This window comes from Myotis lucifugus, unplaced genomic scaffold (assembly GCF_000147115.1).
Source record: "Myotis lucifugus unplaced genomic scaffold, Myoluc2.0 scaffold_316, whole genome shotgun sequence".
NCBI lineage: Eukaryota > Metazoa > Chordata > Mammalia > Chiroptera > Vespertilionidae > Myotis > Myotis lucifugus.
In genome coordinates this window covers 898,912-917,226 of record NW_005871364.1, presented here as the reverse complement: position 1 = coordinate 917,226, position 18,315 = coordinate 898,912, and the positions used below count along the sequence as shown (strand labels likewise).

The 18,315-nt window shown below is 56.8% G+C and overlaps 1 protein-coding gene across 7 annotated transcripts in view; it reads left to right on the top strand.

Annotated features, from left to right (window-relative positions):
• Positions 1-340: 340 nt before the first annotated feature.
• PRIMA1 (proline rich membrane anchor 1) overlaps positions 341-18,315 on the top strand; it is a 95,342-nt gene continuing 77,367 nt past the window's right edge. For all 7 annotated transcript variants that reach the window (XR_002832083.1, XM_023764089.1, XM_023764090.1 and 4 more), the window contains exons 1-3: positions 341-511; positions 1,359-1,482; positions 8,574-8,709. Coding sequence is in view for 6 of the 7 variants with exons in the window: in XM_023764089.1 (XP_023619857.1) it covers positions 1,390-1,482; positions 8,574-8,709 (229 nt within the window). In the remaining variant the exon portion in view is untranslated. The remainder of the gene's footprint in view (positions 512-1,358; positions 1,483-8,573; positions 8,710-18,315) is intronic.

Here is an 18,315-nt window from a genome sequence, read left to right as displayed (position 1 = left end):
GGGGAGCGCGGGCGGGAGCGCAGCCCGGGCGGGAGGCGGGCGAGGCTCAACGTCTGTTTTCCTTTTTCGTGCATTATTTATTTCGCCTCCGCCGGCGGCCCTGCTGCCCCGAGCGGGCGCTCCCAGCCAGTGGCTCTCGCTGCTTCCTCTCGCGGGCAGGCAAGACGGACGCTGAGAGCTCAGCACGTCTGCACCCGAGGGCAGACGCGCCGTGCCAACGGAGGGCAGGGACCCGGGAAGGGCACTCGCGCCTGGTCCCCGGGGGCCTGGTAGGAGACTTTTCCCGCCCTCGCCTCCGCTTCGGCAGCCCGCCCAGCCCTGGACTCCGAGTGCCGCCCCTCCCGCCCTACGCGCTGCCAGGCGCAGCGGGGAGCCACCCGGTGAGAGTGCGCCGCGCCCGGGACCCCAGCTCAGGGGCCCTGGAGGCCCAAGCCGCGCGCAAACTTTTGCTCCGGGATCCGGCGCTCTTCCCCGGCACGCGAAGCCACCAGGCGCCCGCGCAGTCGCCAGGGTGAGGACCGAGGCTCCGCCTAGAGGGCGGGGGACTGGGGAGGCGGCTGGCTTTAAATGGGGGCCGTCCGGCGGCTCCGGAACAGTCTGCCGCGGGGGGAGTGCGACCTCCCTTCGGCGCGCCGTGGATCGGCTGGGACGGCCCCCAGGCAAGGTGGCGTGAGGCCCGAGGGATGGGGCCGAAGATGGAGACCTGGGGGGAGCTCGCGCTCTGGGGTGGGAGGCGGGGCTCGGGAGAGCGCGCCTGGGTGAACGGGGTGCGCACGGAAGTGCATAGGTTGCAGTGTGCGCAGTGAGAGCCGGCGGGGCGAGGAGGGTGCGCGCAGCGTGTGTTTCCTGGTGTTGTGCGCGCAGGGGCAGCGAGTGTGCAGGCAGGGGCCGGTGGGTGTGCACGGCTGTGTCTGTGGGTGTGCACCCCGGGTGAGTGGTGCCCGCCCGGTTTGAAATGTTTCAACTGTGGGAGCGAGTTGAGGCTGGCTGTTTCGGGGGTGACGCGCGGGGCTGTGTCGTGTGCTTGGCGGTGTACGGAGGTGTGCACAGGGCCGAGGTGTGCACGCAGGGTTCTGGGCAGGTGCACGGGGGCCCAAGTATTCCCGCAGGGTTCTGGGAATGTGCGCCAGGAGAGAGTGTGAGTTCTGGGATGCCGGCTTCTGTGAGTGTGCGCGAAGGGTCTTCGAATGTGCAAACTAAAGGGCAAGCTGGGTTTACGAGGGGGCCCCAGGCTGCGGGGCGTGCCTGCCCAACCCGGACCGCTACGTGTTCGGGTGCGCGACCGCGATGGTGCCCGCGACCGCGATGGTGCCCGCGCCCGCGGCGCCCGCCTGACCCGAGCTTTGCTCCCCTGACAGTTCGCCCCGAGAGCGGGTGCCGCGGGTCGAGATGCTGCTCCGGGACCTGGTGCTGCGCCGCGGCTGCTGCTGGCCCTCACTGCTGCTGCACTGCGCGCTCCACCCGCTCTGGGGCTTCGTGCAGGTGAGCGGTGGCGCGGGTTGCCGGGCTGCACCGGTTTGGAGACCTCCTGGGTGAGACCCGGTGGGGGCGGGGTGTCACTTCGCTCTCCGACCCCAGCTTCCTGCAGCCGGCCCCCCCTGGCTGGTCCTGGGGAGAGTTTATGTAAAGAAAAGATGCTAGGGCCTCCCCATCCTCTGGCCTGGGAGAGCTAAGAAACTCCATAAGGAGGCTTCAGTTGTGGCCTAAGACCGCAGGACAGGGCCTGGGAACAGTTCTTAGTGATGACATCTGAGTGCAGAAATGCCAGGAAAGAAACCTTCGAGCTTTTGCAAACTTAAAAAGAAAAGGATCCCAAGAATATACATCTTTTATCTCCCACTGGTCAGCTTCCAATTAGCCTTAAGCTGGACTTCAACACAGGAGAGGCTGTGTTTGGCGTAGGGAGTGGAGTTGGGGATGTGGCCGGAGTGTACGTGGTGTCCGCTCATGGAGAACGTAGGAAATAACTGTCCGTCTGTAAGGATCGCCTGAGGATGGAATCTTCGCCCTGGGTCCCTGGGCAGGGGCCAGGCAGCCACCAGCTGGAGTTACCTCTATTAAGATCAGAGAGAGCGTTCGATGGGATGGTCCCTAGAACCTCCCAGAACGTACTCTGTTAGTGGTACAGTGGAGTGGTGAAGAGGTGGGCTTTGCTGTCCGCTCTGAATTTTGAGGCCCAGCCCTGCCCCGTACCAGCTGGGCAACTTTAGGCCGTGCACCTAACCTCTCTGCTCTGCGGTTTCTCCTTCCTGACTGTGCTACCACAAGTGCTTGATGAGATAAAACACAGAAAGATTACGTAGCACAGTGCCCAGACCATGACAAACACCCATTGTAGCTGCTGCGGCCATTATTGATATTAATGACGGTGATGCTGCTCTTTCACCTGGATGGCCGGGTGCTCTTGATCACTTCATAGTCTGTTCCACCTTTTTGAGTTGTTAGTGGTTCAGCAGGTGCTGGAGGACATTTTTACTGTTTTGGGCATTTAAATGCCCCACTCTGGGTATTTGCAGCTTCACTTCCGGTGGCATTTGGGGGTTGGGGGTTATTCGGATGGTTATCTGAGTAAGGGGGTGACAGTCCACAGAGGAAGGGGTGGGCGAGACTGCTTGCCAGTCTGCCATGGTCCATGAGCTGTGCCAAGTGATGGGGCCCTGCTGGGAACCGGCTCAGTCAGTCCTGCGTGGATGGTGGCTGAGTGAGCACTGGGAGAGAACCAGGGCCTCTGAAGCTGGGCCCGGCTTGCTGGCTGAGTGGGCGGGTCGACCAGGATCCACCACCCACCCCAGCGCCAGGCCTGCCTTCTGCTCTGTCTCTGGCTTGCCTCTGCCTCACTCACCATTGTTTTCCTTTCGGAATTGACAGCTTTGTTTAATGTGTGAAACTGCAGTTATTAAACTCAGCTCTGCCTCCTCAGGATGCAGGGTTTTGTCACTTTGAAACACTCAGGTGGTTGGGGACCAGCTTTCCCTGTTCAGCTTTTAGTTGGACCTCAGGCATGAAGTTCACTTTGCTTTTACATTTGTTTGCTTACCGTCTTCCATAAGACTTTTCAGCCAGTTGGAGAGCCACACAATGATGTTGTCTGTCTCTGAGACTAGAATTCTGCTGGGTACAAACAGGAGATCCCCATCTCCACCACCAACTCCCCCCCAACTCCCCACCACCTCCCTATCACCCCGCCACCACTACCACCATAAGAAATCATTTTGTGAAAACAGCCTGGTTTTTTAACAGTGTCCTTCAGCCAGACAGTCCTTACACAAGCGTGTGTGTGTGTGTGTGTGTGTGTGTGTGTGTTTCAGATGCTGTTACTCAATACAAATCAATTTTTTGTGCAAATCAATTAGAAAAGGAATCCTCTAGACAAGTAGCGTGGATAAAATCTTGGCTGGAAGCTCTGGGAAAATTAATCTACAAACGATAAGGACTGAAAAGCGAAGGGAAAAGGGCTTTGGAATGGATGGGTCTGTTTTTTAAGCAAAAGAGCTGAATCCGGAGGAACAGAAGGGAGAGGAGGAAAAACGGAAGTGCATGAAGCCATGTATGTCCCTTTAAGTGGAGAGACTGAAATCTGTCTCATCCTAGGAGTTTCTCGGAGGTAGAGAGAGAACTCCGCTCTGCTCTCATAAGCATTTTGCCAGAAGACTCCCCCAAAGTTGTGAGCATTTGGACAGTGAGACCGACCTCACACAGTCCTCTAATTAATGGGATAAATGGTGAAGCGAGAGACCTGTGTTCCCCAAAGCACCAGGCTCCTGCCTTGAAGTCAGCCCGAAGCCTCTGCCTAGATGATCAGAAACTTAATCGTTGAAGTCAGATGACATTTAAAGTGCCGCAAGGTTGGTGTGGGGGCATCCGCGAGCCTCCCCCTTTTCTCCTTAATGTGTCTGGAACTGAGCTTTTGAGCTTTTGTGATTTAGGGTTCTTCTGAGTTCACTTCCAGATGATTCCTTTTTTTTGCAAGCGAAGAGGATGACAGGCTGGCAAATTTATTAGGTGTGACAGGAATGTGTCTCATCAAGTTACCGCGGTGCTGGCCTGTCACCATAAAAGATGCCAGAAGCCATCGTCTTTGTGGGTGTCTTCCTAAAGCCATCCTCAGGGAGACAGGCTCGGATTCGAGCCCACGGGTCTCCCAGGGCTGACCCAGTGCCACCCTCAGGCCCAAGCAATGCTGACCTCCCCCTATGGCAGTCACTACAGCTTCACTTATGTATTCAGCAGCATTTACTGAGCACCTACTGTTTGCCAGGCCCTATGCCAAGTGCAAGAGACCTCATGGTCCCAGTCCTCATGGCATCAACAGCCTGGCACTGGAGTGGTAATTAAACAAGTAATTAGAGGCAAGATAGCGTAACGGGAGCAAAACGCTCAGGGATGGGATCTGGTGGAAGGGACCCATGTAGTGCTCAGCGGAGACATACACGAGGAGGAGTCAGAGTCGGGGGCAAGCGTGGACGGGGTGTGCAGGCGGAGGCAACAGTCCCCAAGGCCCGAGGAGAGAGGGTGAGGCCACTGCTTTGAGCTACTAACATCGTATCTTGCAGTTTGGACTTGATCCTGGGGGCTTCGGGGATTCTCAAGATTTTAAGCAAGAGACGGCAATCTCAGATTGGCATTTCAGAGTCTCCGTCCAGCTCCAGCAGGGAGGGTGGATTCGAAAAGGGGGTCAAGGCAAGGGTCAAAGAGGCTGGTGGGGGTAGTGCTGCCAGATTGAGCAATAAAAACACAGGGCATCCAGTTAAATTTGGATTTCAAGTAAACCACAAATTGTTCTTCAGCATAAGTGTACCCCATATGATATTTGAGACATACTTATACTAAAAAAATTGGTGTTTGTTTATCTAAAATTTAACAGGGTGTCCTGTATTTTACATAGCAACTTTCCGTGAGAGGCCGTGGCTGCCCAGCGGAGAGATGATGGTGTCCTGGTTAGGGTGATAAGGGGGAGAGGTGGATGGATTCAATGACTATTTAGGAGGCAGTATCCCCTGGACCAAAAAGCTGTATTGATTGGCCAGGAGTGGGGACTGGCAGCTATGGAGCACCTTGTCCCCCAGTCCCCAGTGACAGGTGCCACAGTGGCTGCAGGACCTCCCTGTGCCTCAGGACTCTGGCCCCAGGAGAACAGTGCCGAGCAGGGGAGGGAAGGCAGGTGATGGCAAAAGTGGAATAAACACTTGTCCTAGGAAGCAATGATGCCAGCTTTCGCTCTGGGGGCTTTAGGCAAGTCATTGACCTCTCTGGGCCTCTGCTCCTTCTTGGTCAAGTCCAGCTACGAGTAGGTGACTTCAAGGGCAAGTTTCTTCTCCTTGTGGGACTCCCTAAGGTGTAAACCAGTGATGGCGAACCTTTTGAGCTCGGCGAGTCAGCATTTTGAAAAACCCTAACTTAACTCTGGTGCTGTGTCACATATAGAAATTTTTTGATATTTGCAACCATAGTAAAACAAAGATTTATATTTTTGATATTTATTTTATATATTTAAATGCCATTTAACAAAGAAAAATCAACCAAAAAAATGAGTTCACGTGTCACCTCTGACACGTGTGTCATAGGTTCGCCATCACTGGTGTAAACCAACCAAGCCAGGTATTGAGACACGCTCCCAGCACTGAGGAGCTTGTCTAAATGCCACACCACCAAACCACAGAACCCAAGTGCACCCAGATTGGGGGGCGGGGTAGATCCCGTGTTTCTACACTGGTGGGCGGATCATCTCCCAACACATCTTTTCACTGAGCACCAACCGAATGCCAGGCCCTGTGCCACTCCAGTCAGTTACTCACTCACTGATCCTGCCGTCCCACCCACTAAGAGGGGATGGTAGCACCTCCCTCTCCCAGTTATCCTCGTGGTGAAATGACAACTGTCTCCCGTGGCTGACACACAGTAGGGCTCAGGAAGTCACACCTGATCAGGATTAATAAAGCACAGACTCATTTACCTGCCAGCTTTAGCAGAGGGAGGTATGGGGGGCATTATAAAGCAGTGGGATGATGCCCCCAAAGAGAAGGGCTTACAAGGGAAGAAGCATCCCCGGGCAGGTGGGTCTAATCTGGGGGGTCCTGGGGTTGGGGTGGCTTACCCGAGAAGGCTGTGCTGGAACTGGGTTTCAAGGATGAATAGAAGTTGGCAGGTAGATAAAGGGTTTGAGTAGCCAATTGTCCGTGGCAAGAGGCTCAGTGGCCACTGGTTTGCACTGGACCAAACTCCAGTGAGGCGCCCAAGCAGGGCCCACCCTCAGGGAGAGGGCCCGCCAGCCCAGCCTGGATGCCCTGCCGGCCCCTTCCCAGTGGGGCCATTGTCCGAGACACCACAGCTTCCTAAAAGGCCTCCTCCCCCTTCACCCTGGAAACTTGGCCCTGCTTTCCCTGCCTATAATTTCATCGCATTAAACGCTTGCACATCTGTGCCCTTATGTCCTCTCCCAAAAGTAGGTCATTGTGTTGGGCCAGGTTAAACAAACGTGCTGCTCTTGAACTCTGTCGCGTAAATTGCACTTTGGAGAGTGGGAAAGTAATTGCTTTGGCAATGGCATCCGTTGCTTGAAGTTCACACACTTGGTAGAGGCTCTCGAGCAACCCCCGTAGTCCTAGAAGGTGGGATCCAGAGGACAGGCTCAGGGGCGATGGGAGAGCTGGGCTGCCCTGGTGGGAAAGCAGGGCGGGGGCGGGGGGGGGGCGTGTAAGAGTTCATCATCCCCGTAAAATAACTGAGAAGAGGCTCACCCTCCAGGACATGCGCTTCCCAGTGGGAGACATTGCCTTCCAGAGTCTGAACCGCAGTGGATCCTTAAAAACGCTAAAAGGTGGTGAGCAGGAGCGGCCTGGCCTCGCAGGTGTTGTCTGGGCTGTAAATCAGCTCACCTCCTGCTGTCACCCAGCCTGTTCACCTCTGCCAAAGCCAAGAGCATCCCAGCCCTGCGGACCCTCTCCGCTGGGCCTGGGACACGGCAGCGAAGTGTCTGCACCGGCCTAAGGGCTGGTCGAAGGGAAATTGGGGTTCTAGGTTTCTGCTCAAGATGACAGCCAGAGAAATTAACCTTGAGCATTATTGGTGTGGTGGGGGGGGAAGGGGGCGGGGGCGGAGGCGGAGGCGGGTGACCACCTCCTTTTTCCTTCATGCCTTTAAGTCCGCTTGTTCCCTGGGACGGGCCTCGGGGGTTCATGCCCCCTGCAGCAGGGAGGGACGCTGGCAGTTAGAAGTTTAACCTGGGGAGCTAAACAAAATACGCGTGCCTGGCTGCACCTGCAGCAACTCTGCTGTAACTGGCCGTGGGTAAGGCTCAGATGGGAGTGTTTTTAAAACTGCCTGGAGGTTCTGATGGGCAGTCGGGGTTGGGAGCCGCTGGCGGAGCACAACCCACTCCCGCCACTCTTCCTCGTGTACCGGGAGGAAACTGACACTGACATCAAAAAACACCCGACCAGGATTCAAGAGGGCTGGATTCTGGTCCTGTGTTTAATATTTATTCAGTCATTCATTTGTTCATTCATTCATTCATTCACCAAGTATTTATTAAATGGCCGGCATTCTTTAGCCAGGTTATGATAGTGAGAGACGAGACCCGGCCCCCGCTCCATAGATCTCTAGTCCGACGGTGTAGACAGACAAGAACCAGGGAATCCCCCACATTTCTGCCCCCCAGAGTGGAACCTGGGCCAGAAGCGCCTATTAAAAGGAGATCTGACCTGGTGAGGGAGGTCTGAGGCCCTTCCCTGAGGAGGTGCTAGCCACGCTGAGGAACAGGCGAGCGGGGGAAAGGGGTGGGAGAACCTTCTGGGCCACTGGAGCAGCATGTGAAAAGGGAGGGGGGTGGCCAGGGCCCGGATTGGAAGAAGGGCACTGAGGGCAGAGCTGAGGGTGAGAGCACAGGGTGAGGCAGAACCCTGTGGCCCTGATCCCCTTTGCTGTGGGCAGGCATTTAGCAGGAGGGGGGGGGGGGGTTGAGAGATGTAAGTGGCCTGGGCAGGTATGTTTCACGCAAGAACCCTTGGGCCCCCCTTGGTCACGTGGGCCACCAGAGCAGACGCCTGGCTGAGGAAGGTTCCTCCCCCGAGACGGAGGGCCTTGGCCATCGGCAAGGCTGTCAGGGGCTGTGGCCGGAGAGAAAGTGACGGCCTGTCCTTGTTCCGTTGCAAGAAAGCCTGGAGAAGTGGCTGGGTCGGCTTACTGAGGGCGGGGAATCGGTATCCTGTCGTCATCCGGTGAGAGGGCCTTGGGCAGCCACTGCTCCTGAGCCACAGGTCCCTCATCTGTCTGGTGGGGAGTTCTAGGAGCTGACCTTCAAGGTCTTATCCACCTCTTAATCAGATTGAGGCCACCTGTGACGGCCCCATCGCTGGTCCCTGGCAGAGCTGCAAATAAAACCTTAGTCTCCAAAGCCGCCAAGCCAGCCTCCCACTTATTCTCTCTGAGCCAACCCCACTTCTGCCTATTCTTCCTGCCCTGGCCTCTGGGAAGAACCCCGAGTTCCAGCCTGGCGGGCAGTGGGTGGGGTGGGCCCAGTTCGGCTCCCAGTGGCCTCATTGTCTTCTCTCGGGCACATGTGCCCATTTCTGCAGGTGACACAGGGCGAGCCCCAGAAGTCCTGCTCCAAGGTGACTGACAGCTGTCAACACATCTGCCAGTGCCGGCCCCCTCCCCCGCTGCCCCCGCCACCCCCACCCCCACCGCCTCCCAGACTCCTCTCCGCCCCAGGTAAGTAGAGGCTGGCGTGTCTCCGGTTCCTCCGTGTGTTTTCCGGGCCCAGGGAGAACCTGCGCGCATGGCAGAGGGCAGCCGTGCCTCCTTGGTAATTTTCCACTGGCCGAGCAGGAGGGAAGCCAAGGCCCAACTTCTCCCTGCAGTCTGCAAAACGCCGTCCCCACAGAACGTCCTGCGATGGAGAAGGATTTCTCCATCAGCTAATCAGATAGAAGTCCGTCTCCATTTGATGAGTGACTCGGCCTGGCAGGCCCAGGGCACTGGTCTTGTATATCCCACCCACACACACGGTTTCCTTTTTAATTCTCGTTTAAGGAGGCAGTTAGTGTAGAACTGAAGTGAAGGCTCTGGGAGCACAGTGACCTGGATGCCTTTCAGCCACTGGCAGTGAACTCTGCTACCCCCTCCCCCCCCTCGTTTGCTTTGATTTCATCTATGAACAATTTGACTTCCTGGTCATTCAAACAAAGGAGGGTTTCTTTACTCAGAAAGGGCCTCCGTCCTGACCTCTGGGGGTTAAGTTCCCTGCCTACAGTCGCCCGTGGACAAGGTCTCTGACGAGAGAGTCTATATTCTGGATTGATCGCTCCCGTCGGCTCTAGAATGCCTGCGATCCTGTGTGGATCTCTTCCGGTAAATGCCTCTCTGAGTTACTGGGACATATTTTAAATAATCCTGGTGGCGCTTTGCTTTCTGGTCGGCTGTTCTCGGGGTCCAGGCAGTGATGCAATGTTCTGGAGGCTCTTTGCAGTCACGGGCCTTTCTGTGTTTTGTCTGCTGGGCCCCTACCTGTCTCCATGCTTCCCTGACACCATGGCCAGTGCTTCCCTGAGTGGGGTCCTCAACCTCGCCTGAGGCATTTATTTTAAGTGCAGCTCATGGTTCTAGCCGGGTTGTTCAGTGGTTAGAGTGTCGGCCCACGGACTGAAGGGTTGCAGGCTTGATCCCTGGCCCCGGTCAGGGCGTGCGGGAGGCAGCCAATCGATGTGTCTCTTTCATATCAATGTTTCTCTCTCTGAGTCTCTCCTCCTCCCTTCCACTCTCTCTAAGAATCAATGGGGGAAACAAAAAAAAGTGAAGCTTCAGGGACCCACTTCATCCCCACCAACTCAGAGTCATTGGGGTGGGGCTTAAGGAAGTAGCATTATAACAAGTGCCAGGTGGTTTGGAGCCTCTGCAGGATTCTCCCACCCCAGGACGCTCACTCCTCTTCTCACCTGAAGGAATCCCTGATCTGTCTCATGGGGCCCAGACTCAGGCACCTGGCCTTGCAGATCACTCTGCCCCCTCCCTGTAGAATTCCCCTCCTCCCACTGCTGGGGCTCCAGGCCTGTGCTGTCTGCGGGGGTGCTTGTGTCTGATGGACCCACAGCCCCAGTTCGAGGCCCTTCCATTCATCTCACTGAAATTCTGTGCCAGACACAGTGAGAGACCAAGCCGGTCTTCTGGGCTCTCTCAGCTCAAGGGAAGGCCCCCTGTCAGCCGCCTACAACGGGTGGCCCGAGTGAGCACAGCGGTAGCTCTCCGGGTGCACCGGGAACCCTTGAGCCGTTGGCCACAGTAAACAGTGACACTGACCTGGGTCTTGAAGAATGAATGGGATTGCTCTGGGTCGAGAAGGAGGTTGCGGGGAAAGGGCATCGGGCAGAAGGAACAGCATGGGCAAAGGCTGAGCTGTGACTGAGCGTCACAGCCCTTCAGTAGGTTTAAAGGACTGGTCAAGGGGCGGACTGTATTAGTATATATGGCTGATTTCATCCTGTGAATCCTTGTTTGCCAAATGTCATTCACCATATCCAAATACCCCCTGATAGTTGCCCTTTTTTCTTTAAATAGACTCACTTTTGTGGTTATGCAAATTAATTTTCAAAGAAAACTTGACATAACGACTGTCCTTGAAAGACCAGTATCACTTGCGTAAATGAAGGTGACCATAAAAATAAATGTAATGAGTCCCGGCTGTGGTTGGGAGCGTCATCCTGTGCACCAAAGGGTCACAGGTTCAATTCCTGGGTCCGGGCCTGTGCCTGGGTTGCGAGTTCCATCCCTGGTCGGGGTTGCATACAGGAGGCAGCCGATCGATGTTTCTCTCCCACATCGATGTTTCTCTATCTCTCTCTCCCTCTTCCTTCCTCTCTCTCTAAAATCAATTAAAAATAAATAAATAAATGTAATGAAAACAAAGCAAGTGGTAGTGAGCTGTCAGATCCACGGTAGTTCCCTGTGGAGATTCTTCTCTAGAAAGAAATCAGAAGGTTTGTAAGAGAATCAGAAGGGCCGAATTTCTTGTTCTGTGTTTCACTGGGCCCTTGGGTCCCTGTGCCATGGAAAACCAGCTCACTTAGCTCAAGGACCAGGGCCCCTCCTTTAGGAAACCGCTGTAGACTGTGATCAGCCCACAAAAGTATTAAGCAGGGAAATGACGTGATTCTGCACATCTGTTTCAGAAAGATCAACTTCTCTGAGAGCGGGGATGGGGGATGAGCTAACAGCCTGGAGGGAATCTTGAGATAATTCGGTCCCAGACCACCCATTAGGCCCTGAAGCCAGGAAGGGGCTGCAGAGAAGGGGAGGCGGGCAGGGAGTGCCTGGGAGGGGGCCGCCACCTATGTTGAGCTTTGGGCATGAGGGCACTTCTGGGTGAGGGGAGAGCACACGTAGTTTGGTCCTATGGCAGGACTTTTCTAGTAGCAAGAACCCATCTTGAAGGGACTTAAGCAATAACAAAACTAGGGAGGGAGCCCACTGGTGCGGCTCAGTGGTTGAGCGTCGACCTATGGACCAGGAGGTCACGGTTCAATTCCCGGTCAGGACACATGCCCGGGTTGCGCATTCGATCCCTAGTACGGGGTGTGCAGGAGGCGGCCGATGAGTGATTCTCTCTCATCATTGATGTTTCTATCTCTCCCCCTCTCCCTTCCTCTCTGAACTTAACAAAAACACCTTTTTAAAAAAAATGTGACACGGGCTCTTTAAGTGCTCATTGATGGAGGTTCCTTTTGCCTAAGCGAGGCGGAGGAGCCGTGCCCGCGGATGATGCCGCCGAGGAGTCACGCAGCATCACTGCTGCTGCGTTCCATTGCTCGGAATCAATGGCCGAGGCCCTCACGTTGCAGGAGCGGGAATGCAATTCCACCCCTTGAGAGAGGAGCCAGGGCATCTGTGAACATATTAAAACCACACCACCCTCCATCCACACACACACACACACACACACACACACACGCACACACACACACACACACTCACACGCACACACTGAACTTTCCTTTGCCTTCATAGCAGTCATCCCGCCCACGCAATATCTGATTAGTGACTTGACTTATGCCTGGATCCTTTGCTAGAGGCAGACAATGACCATGTGTCTGCCTGTCCACGTACAGCCCCAGCTCCTTAGCACCTGCCTGGCATGTCATGGGTCCTCAGTAGCTGCTAATTCATTCCTTTTGCAAAGGTTTTTGACTGTCTCCCATTGCCAGACACTGGCTAGGGTCTAGGAATGCCGTGGGGAACAGGCCAGCAGGGTCCCCGCAGCCATGGAGGTTGTAGCTTGCTCTCTGAGTGCACAGACAGGCCAGGGCGGGTGGGGGGCTGGGACAGAAGAACAGACCACAGATATCACCGGGAAAATAGAAGGCAGTGTGTGCCACAAGGTAATGAAACGATGCGATGTGATGGGGGTAACGGCAGGGTCACTGCGTTGCATGGTCTGGGGACAGGAGATGACCTGTCAGCCGAGAGCCGGCTGAAGGATGTAGTCTGGGGGAAGGTCGTTCTCAGGAGCAGCAAGTGCAAGTTCCTCAGGCAGGAAGCCCTCGGGTGTGTGAAGGGCTGGCTGCTGGGTGAAGGACAGGAGGCGGGAGTCCCAGAGGACGGGCGTGGCCAGACCACGCAGGCTCAGGGGCCCTGGAGGCTGGGGGAAGGGCTGGGTTTTCTCTTCATAGGCACCTAGAGGAGGGTTTGGAGCAGGGGCGTGGTGTGGCCTCACTGACACTCCGCAGAGGCTGGCTCCCCCCTGAGGGGGCTGTTGCTTGGGTCCAGGAGAAATGGTGATGGAGGAGCCTGGATGCGGCCTGGATGTGGGGTGAGGGAGAGGCAGCCCTGGTCCAGTCTGAGAGGGGTTGGAGGCGGGGTGATGGGACTCGGACGGCTGTGGTTGGGTGGGGCAGGGGTGTCCCGGGTTCTGTGCAATGAACCAGCAGGTGTCACTCCCAGCGCTCCCTCTTGGTCCTCGGGATGCTGGTGAGCTCACCAATGGGCTAATGCAGACCCGGGGGCGCCTGGCGGGGTGAGCAGCAGCTCAAAGGCGCCCCCCCCCCCCCCGAGTGTTTTAGCGGCTGCCATTTCGTAAGGACACAATTTCTGGGACTTTATGAAGGTTCCAATCACTGGGGCTAACCCGATTTTTTTCTGGGTTGTGACAAGTTTGGAGAAAGCAGAAGAGGAGGCCCCTGGAGGCCTATATCGCCGAGGACGGGTGCAGCGGGTGAGGCCACCCCTGGGAACCGGCCTTCTCCTCGGGCGCCAGGCTCCTCGGGAAAGAGTGTGAACCCCACAGCTCCATCTTTGCCCAGAGCGAGCCCTGAGGAGGGGCTGTGGGCGTCAAACATGGGCCATGTCACTTGGAATAACTCTTGCTTCGTGGGCTGTGTCAGTACTGAGTTGGTCCTTAATGTCACCATGGATTGGGGTACTGCGGTATCAGATGTTCATCATTTGAGGGAGGCAGGACTTCTGTCCTGTCATCTTTGAGTCACTTTCCTGGTCTGCGAGTAGGAGGACCTGGAGGCCGGGCCTGGCTCTGGCTCTGGCTCTGACTAGCTGTGTGCTGGTCACTCACGCTCTCTGAGCTTCCGTGTTCTTGTCTGCACATGAGCGATGAGGTTCCATCCTCCAAAGGTGGCTGTGAGTGCAAAAAGTGCATGTGAAGGCCTAGCCCAGCTCCCGGTACATCCCCACCCTCTTGCCAGCACAACCTTTGCTTGAATGGACCTCTTCCCCAAGCTGGTCTCAGCTCTCCCGTCCATAAAATGGGCCGGCTCTGCCTTGAGCTCCACTCTAGCCGAGCACAGGGCCCTGTGAGCACGACTCTCGTCCCTGAACTCGAGTGTCTGACATCGTAGGAATTTTAATAGTTGCTGGCTTTCTTTTAAAAAGTGATTTTATTTTTTTTAAGTACTGGCTTTCCCTTTCCCAATTCAATAAATGGAATTGTTCGTCTTCCACGTATATGCTTGCGTCCAGCAAATAAAAGATGATGGATTTATGTGGACTTTAATTTACTCAAAAAAACCTTTATCCATTGATTTATTGAACAAGCCTTTGCTGAGTATGTCACAGCCCTGCCCTCAGGGAACCTGAGCCCTGGACGCCCGTAGGCATCACCCAAGAGCTTTAGAAATGATGCCCGGCTCGCCCTAGAGGGAGCGATTCTTGTATGAATTAGGTTGAAACTCTTGGCTATAACCAGAGGCAGAGGCAGGGAGGGAAGGTGAGGCGCCATGGAACTTGGGCCAAGGGCCAGCGAGATGAGACGTGCACATGAGTGAGTGGCCTCCGGTATCGGTATCGCCACGGCCACTGGGATGCCCCAGGCGTGGGGCCTGCCCTCCAGGACCTTGGAGTCTCGTGAGGAGTCTGGGCTCAATGCTGAGCTGGAAACAGGGGCTCTCACATCTCAGCAAACGTGCACGTCCATGCCTGACGTGTACCTCCTGGTGCTTGCTGTCTTGTAATTTTTTTATTGAGATAAATTCACCATTTTCACCATTTTACAGTATACCTTTCAGCAGTTTTTAGTATATTCACAATGTTGTGTAACCACCACGACAGTCTAATTCCAGATCATTTTTGTCAACCCCCCCCCAAAAAATAAACCCTGTACCTCCCAAATCAGCCCCCTCGCCGAGTCCCTGACAACCACTAATCTACTTTTTGCTATTCTGGACACTTAACTTAAACCTGGTGTTCTTCCGCGGCCCGAGCCTCGGTTTCCCATCTCCTGGTGGGAGGAGCCTCCCTCCTCAGTGTTGAGAGGCGGAATCCAGCCGGCGTGTGCAGGGTGGGCCCACAGCCCAGCACAGGGCAGGTGTTGGAGGGTGAGGCCCCCGTAATGGAAGGGGATCCTGCAGCATCGGTGGGGGGATGGCCTCACCTGCTGCCTGGGGTGGAGAGCTGGCTGACACCCACAACGCTGGCCTCATGCGGACCATTTCACTCACAGGGCTGTGGGGAGGGACCAGTCGGTTCGCAGGCGGCCGTGTGCAGAGCAGTGCCGGCTCAGGTGGTCACCCTGTCAATGCGGGCTATTTCTTGTTATTACAGAATTCATCCAGGGTGTCCCACTGTGTCCAACACAAAGCAGTCACTCTGTCCCATTACGTTTCTGATTTGATCTCTGAGGACGGGACTGTTGCTTCATCTTTGTCCCCACAGCTTGACCCGTGAGGGTTTGAAAGAAAGAATGAATGAATGAGTGAATGTGACCAGACGAGGAAGGCAGAAGAGGAACTTTCCCGGATACGCGGGTAGGGAGGGGCCCAGCATGTTTACGAGCCTGCCACTTGCCAGGAAGCCTCTGGGAGCACATCTGAGCTGGGCTCCTCCGGAAACAGACACCGAGGCAAGAGTTCAAGTGCGGGTGGTTATTTGGGAGATGGGGCGAGGGCGGCAGGCAGCCAAGGGGGTGATATCAAACCTGCGACCACCATGGACCCTGGAGGGAAGCTGGTCCCACTGGGGAGCTCTGGGAAGTGGTGAGGTCACGCACAGCTCCTGAGAGCGACTCACCTGAGGGCCCAGGGGGCTGGGGGTGCAGTCGACTCCCCAGGCAGAGAGGCAACGCTGGCAGCTGGAGGCCAGCAGCACCCGCTCAGGCTGTGCCCTTCTCCCACCGCAACTGCCGTGGTGCCCCCGCCCTGGTCAGCCCCAGAGGGGTCTAGACCTCAAGCTGGGAGCCCACCCCCCTCTCTCCCACTCGGGGAAGCACATCAGCGGTCAAGTGGGGTCCTCCTATCAGAGGGGTAGCCAATGTATGTGCTTAAGGAGCAGCAAACCCTGCACGGTCACCTGCTCACTCACAAGTGAGTGTAGATCTATCTCCATGTGGCCACGGACTGAGGGTGGCACAGCGGGTTAGACAGGGTGAACCCATAGTGGGGCTCACGGGCGAAGACCGGGCTCCGTCTTCTCTCAGGTGGAGTTTGGGATCCCTGCGGGCGGCGTGCAGAGGCAGCGCACACAGGAATGGCACCCAAGCGGCCGCTCTGGGGAGCAGGTGTCCCGCAGGTGTCATGGCTGAGCCCAGGGGGAAGCCTGGGAGTGGAGGTGGGCAAGGGGCTGTGTTCTGGCAGAAGGAAGGGCAGGGGCAGAGCATTGGAGGACGGACAGCCTGCCCACACCAGGACTGGCGTGCGCCGAAGGCGTGGGGATGGAGCTGGAGGAGCGAGGGCGCTGCCCAGCCCGAGGTGCACGGGGATCCTGGGCGCATCCCCGGGCAGTGGAGGCTCTGAGTGGAGAGCTCCCCTCTGAGTCCCCTTAGACAGCCTGGCTGGGGGAGGCTGGGGGCGGGAAAGAAGCGGCAGGAGACAGAGGCGGCAGGGAGCAGGGGGTGGTCCAGGGCAGAGAGCGCTGGCCTGGGCCGGGCAGTGGCTGTGGGCCAGGGGCCGGGGCCGGAGAACCTTCAGGACTCAGAGACCAACCACCTTTGGGGGTTGAGGGAGCAGGAAGCTGCTCCTTGTGGAGGGAGTGGGGAGGGCTCAGGAGTTTCAGCCTTTGTCACATGGTGTGGAAGGTGCCATTGGCCAGCGGGGAAGGCACTGGTTTGTGGGTGTGCGTTGAGGGCAGAGGCCTGAGCTGGCCCTCAGGCTGTGGGGTGGGGGCTCCAGGGGGCGCGTGGGGAGGACGGCCTGGGGCTCGGGAGGAAGAGGAGCCTGAGAAAGGCAGTCAGAGGGGAAGGGGAAAACCAGGTGAGGGGACCTGGAGACAAGGCCCCCCCCCCCCCAGGGCTGGGGAGAGGGCACGGGGATCAGGAACGGGAGCTGGTGTCCACCTCCTGCACCCACTTACCCGCAGGAGGAGGGAGCTGTAAGCACTAAACCAGGGGTCCTCAAACTACGGCCCGCGGGCCACATGCAAATACAAATATTGTATTTGTTCCCGTTTTGTTTTTTTACTTCAAAATAAGATATGTGCAGTGTGCATAGGAATTTGTTCATAGTTGTTTTTTAAACTATAGTCCGGCCCTCCAACGGTCTGAGGGACAGTGAACTGGCCCCCTGTTTAAAAAGTTTGAGGACCCCTGGTCTAAACAGATGCGCGCTTCTCTCTTAGGGGTGGGAGGTGCCAAGCCAGAGCCCCCAGGACACGGGAGCGGAGGCGGGGGAGGCGATGGCCAGGCAGGTGGGCATTTACTCACTCAAACATTTCTTGAGCGCGTCTACATTTTAGCAGCTTGGGATACACCACGGAACAAAACAGATGCCGAGCTGACGCTGGCGGGGAGGAGAGGCCAGAACGCAATAAAGCTGATAAAGCTGTGAGCTGGGTAGTCTGCTGGCCGGGACAGGTGCTGTGAGAAATGGCAGGGGACTGCAGCGGGCTGGGGCTGGGGCTGGGCCAGGAGCAAGCTGAAGAGGAGGTAGTGTGGGAGCAAGGCTGGCAGGAGGAGGCTCGCTGCCACCGGGGAGAGGACCGCAGCCCCGCCCGAGGCCCAGGACGGAGCTCACCTGGAGCCTGAGGGGCAGCCGGGGGCCAGTGTGGCTGGAGCAGAGTGGGGTCGGTAGGAGGTGAGAATGGGGTAGGAGGTGAGAACGGGGAGAGGCAGGCAGGCCCACTGTGAGGGCGTCATCGGTCCGTGGGGGTGGGGGTGGGAGTGTCTCAGGGAGGATGTCCTGAGGAGTTTGGGGCGGTTCTGGAAGAGCGAAGGGCTTTGAGCAGCTGAGTTCGGTGAAGCACGTGGTGCTGGAAGACGATTAATCTCCGAGATGGGAAGGGGGCCAAGGCCACTGCGCACTTGTGTGTCTGCTCAGTTCCTGGCTGGGCAGCCATCTCTTTCTAAGACGCTGCCAAGATGTTGGCCTTGTTTGCTCCCCTGCACAGCCCGGTTTATGGGGCTTGATTTATGCTGCCTCTCGTCCCGTCCTCTCCCTAAATATGGGCAGGTTGCGGATGAGGGTGGTGTCTGTTAGTCCCAGCGTGGGCCCCCTTCAGACCGGCCGTGACCTGTACATGGTATGTGCGTTGCCCTTTGTCCTTTGACCTCTAGAGAAGAAACCCAGGAAAGGCCGAGGGAAGCTTCCAAACCAGGACTTTCACACGTGTTTACACGAGGGTCTCTGCTGCGTCCAGAGCGGCCTGGGGACACCATGCCCTCCTTCTGGGGCGCTCCTCTTCCAGTAAGCCTCCCCCCCCAGGCCTGGAGGTTGGGATCAGGAATGGGTTGCTCCAGCTGCCTGGTGGGCTGTGGGTGGCTGAGCAGCTGCGTGGTCCCTCCACCAGGAGGATGGCTGGGCTCAGGACTGTGAAATTCGGATTGTGCTGGAAGTGCAGGGACCCTGGACACTCAGAGAGCGAGTTGATTCCTTCCAGCTGGCGATCTCT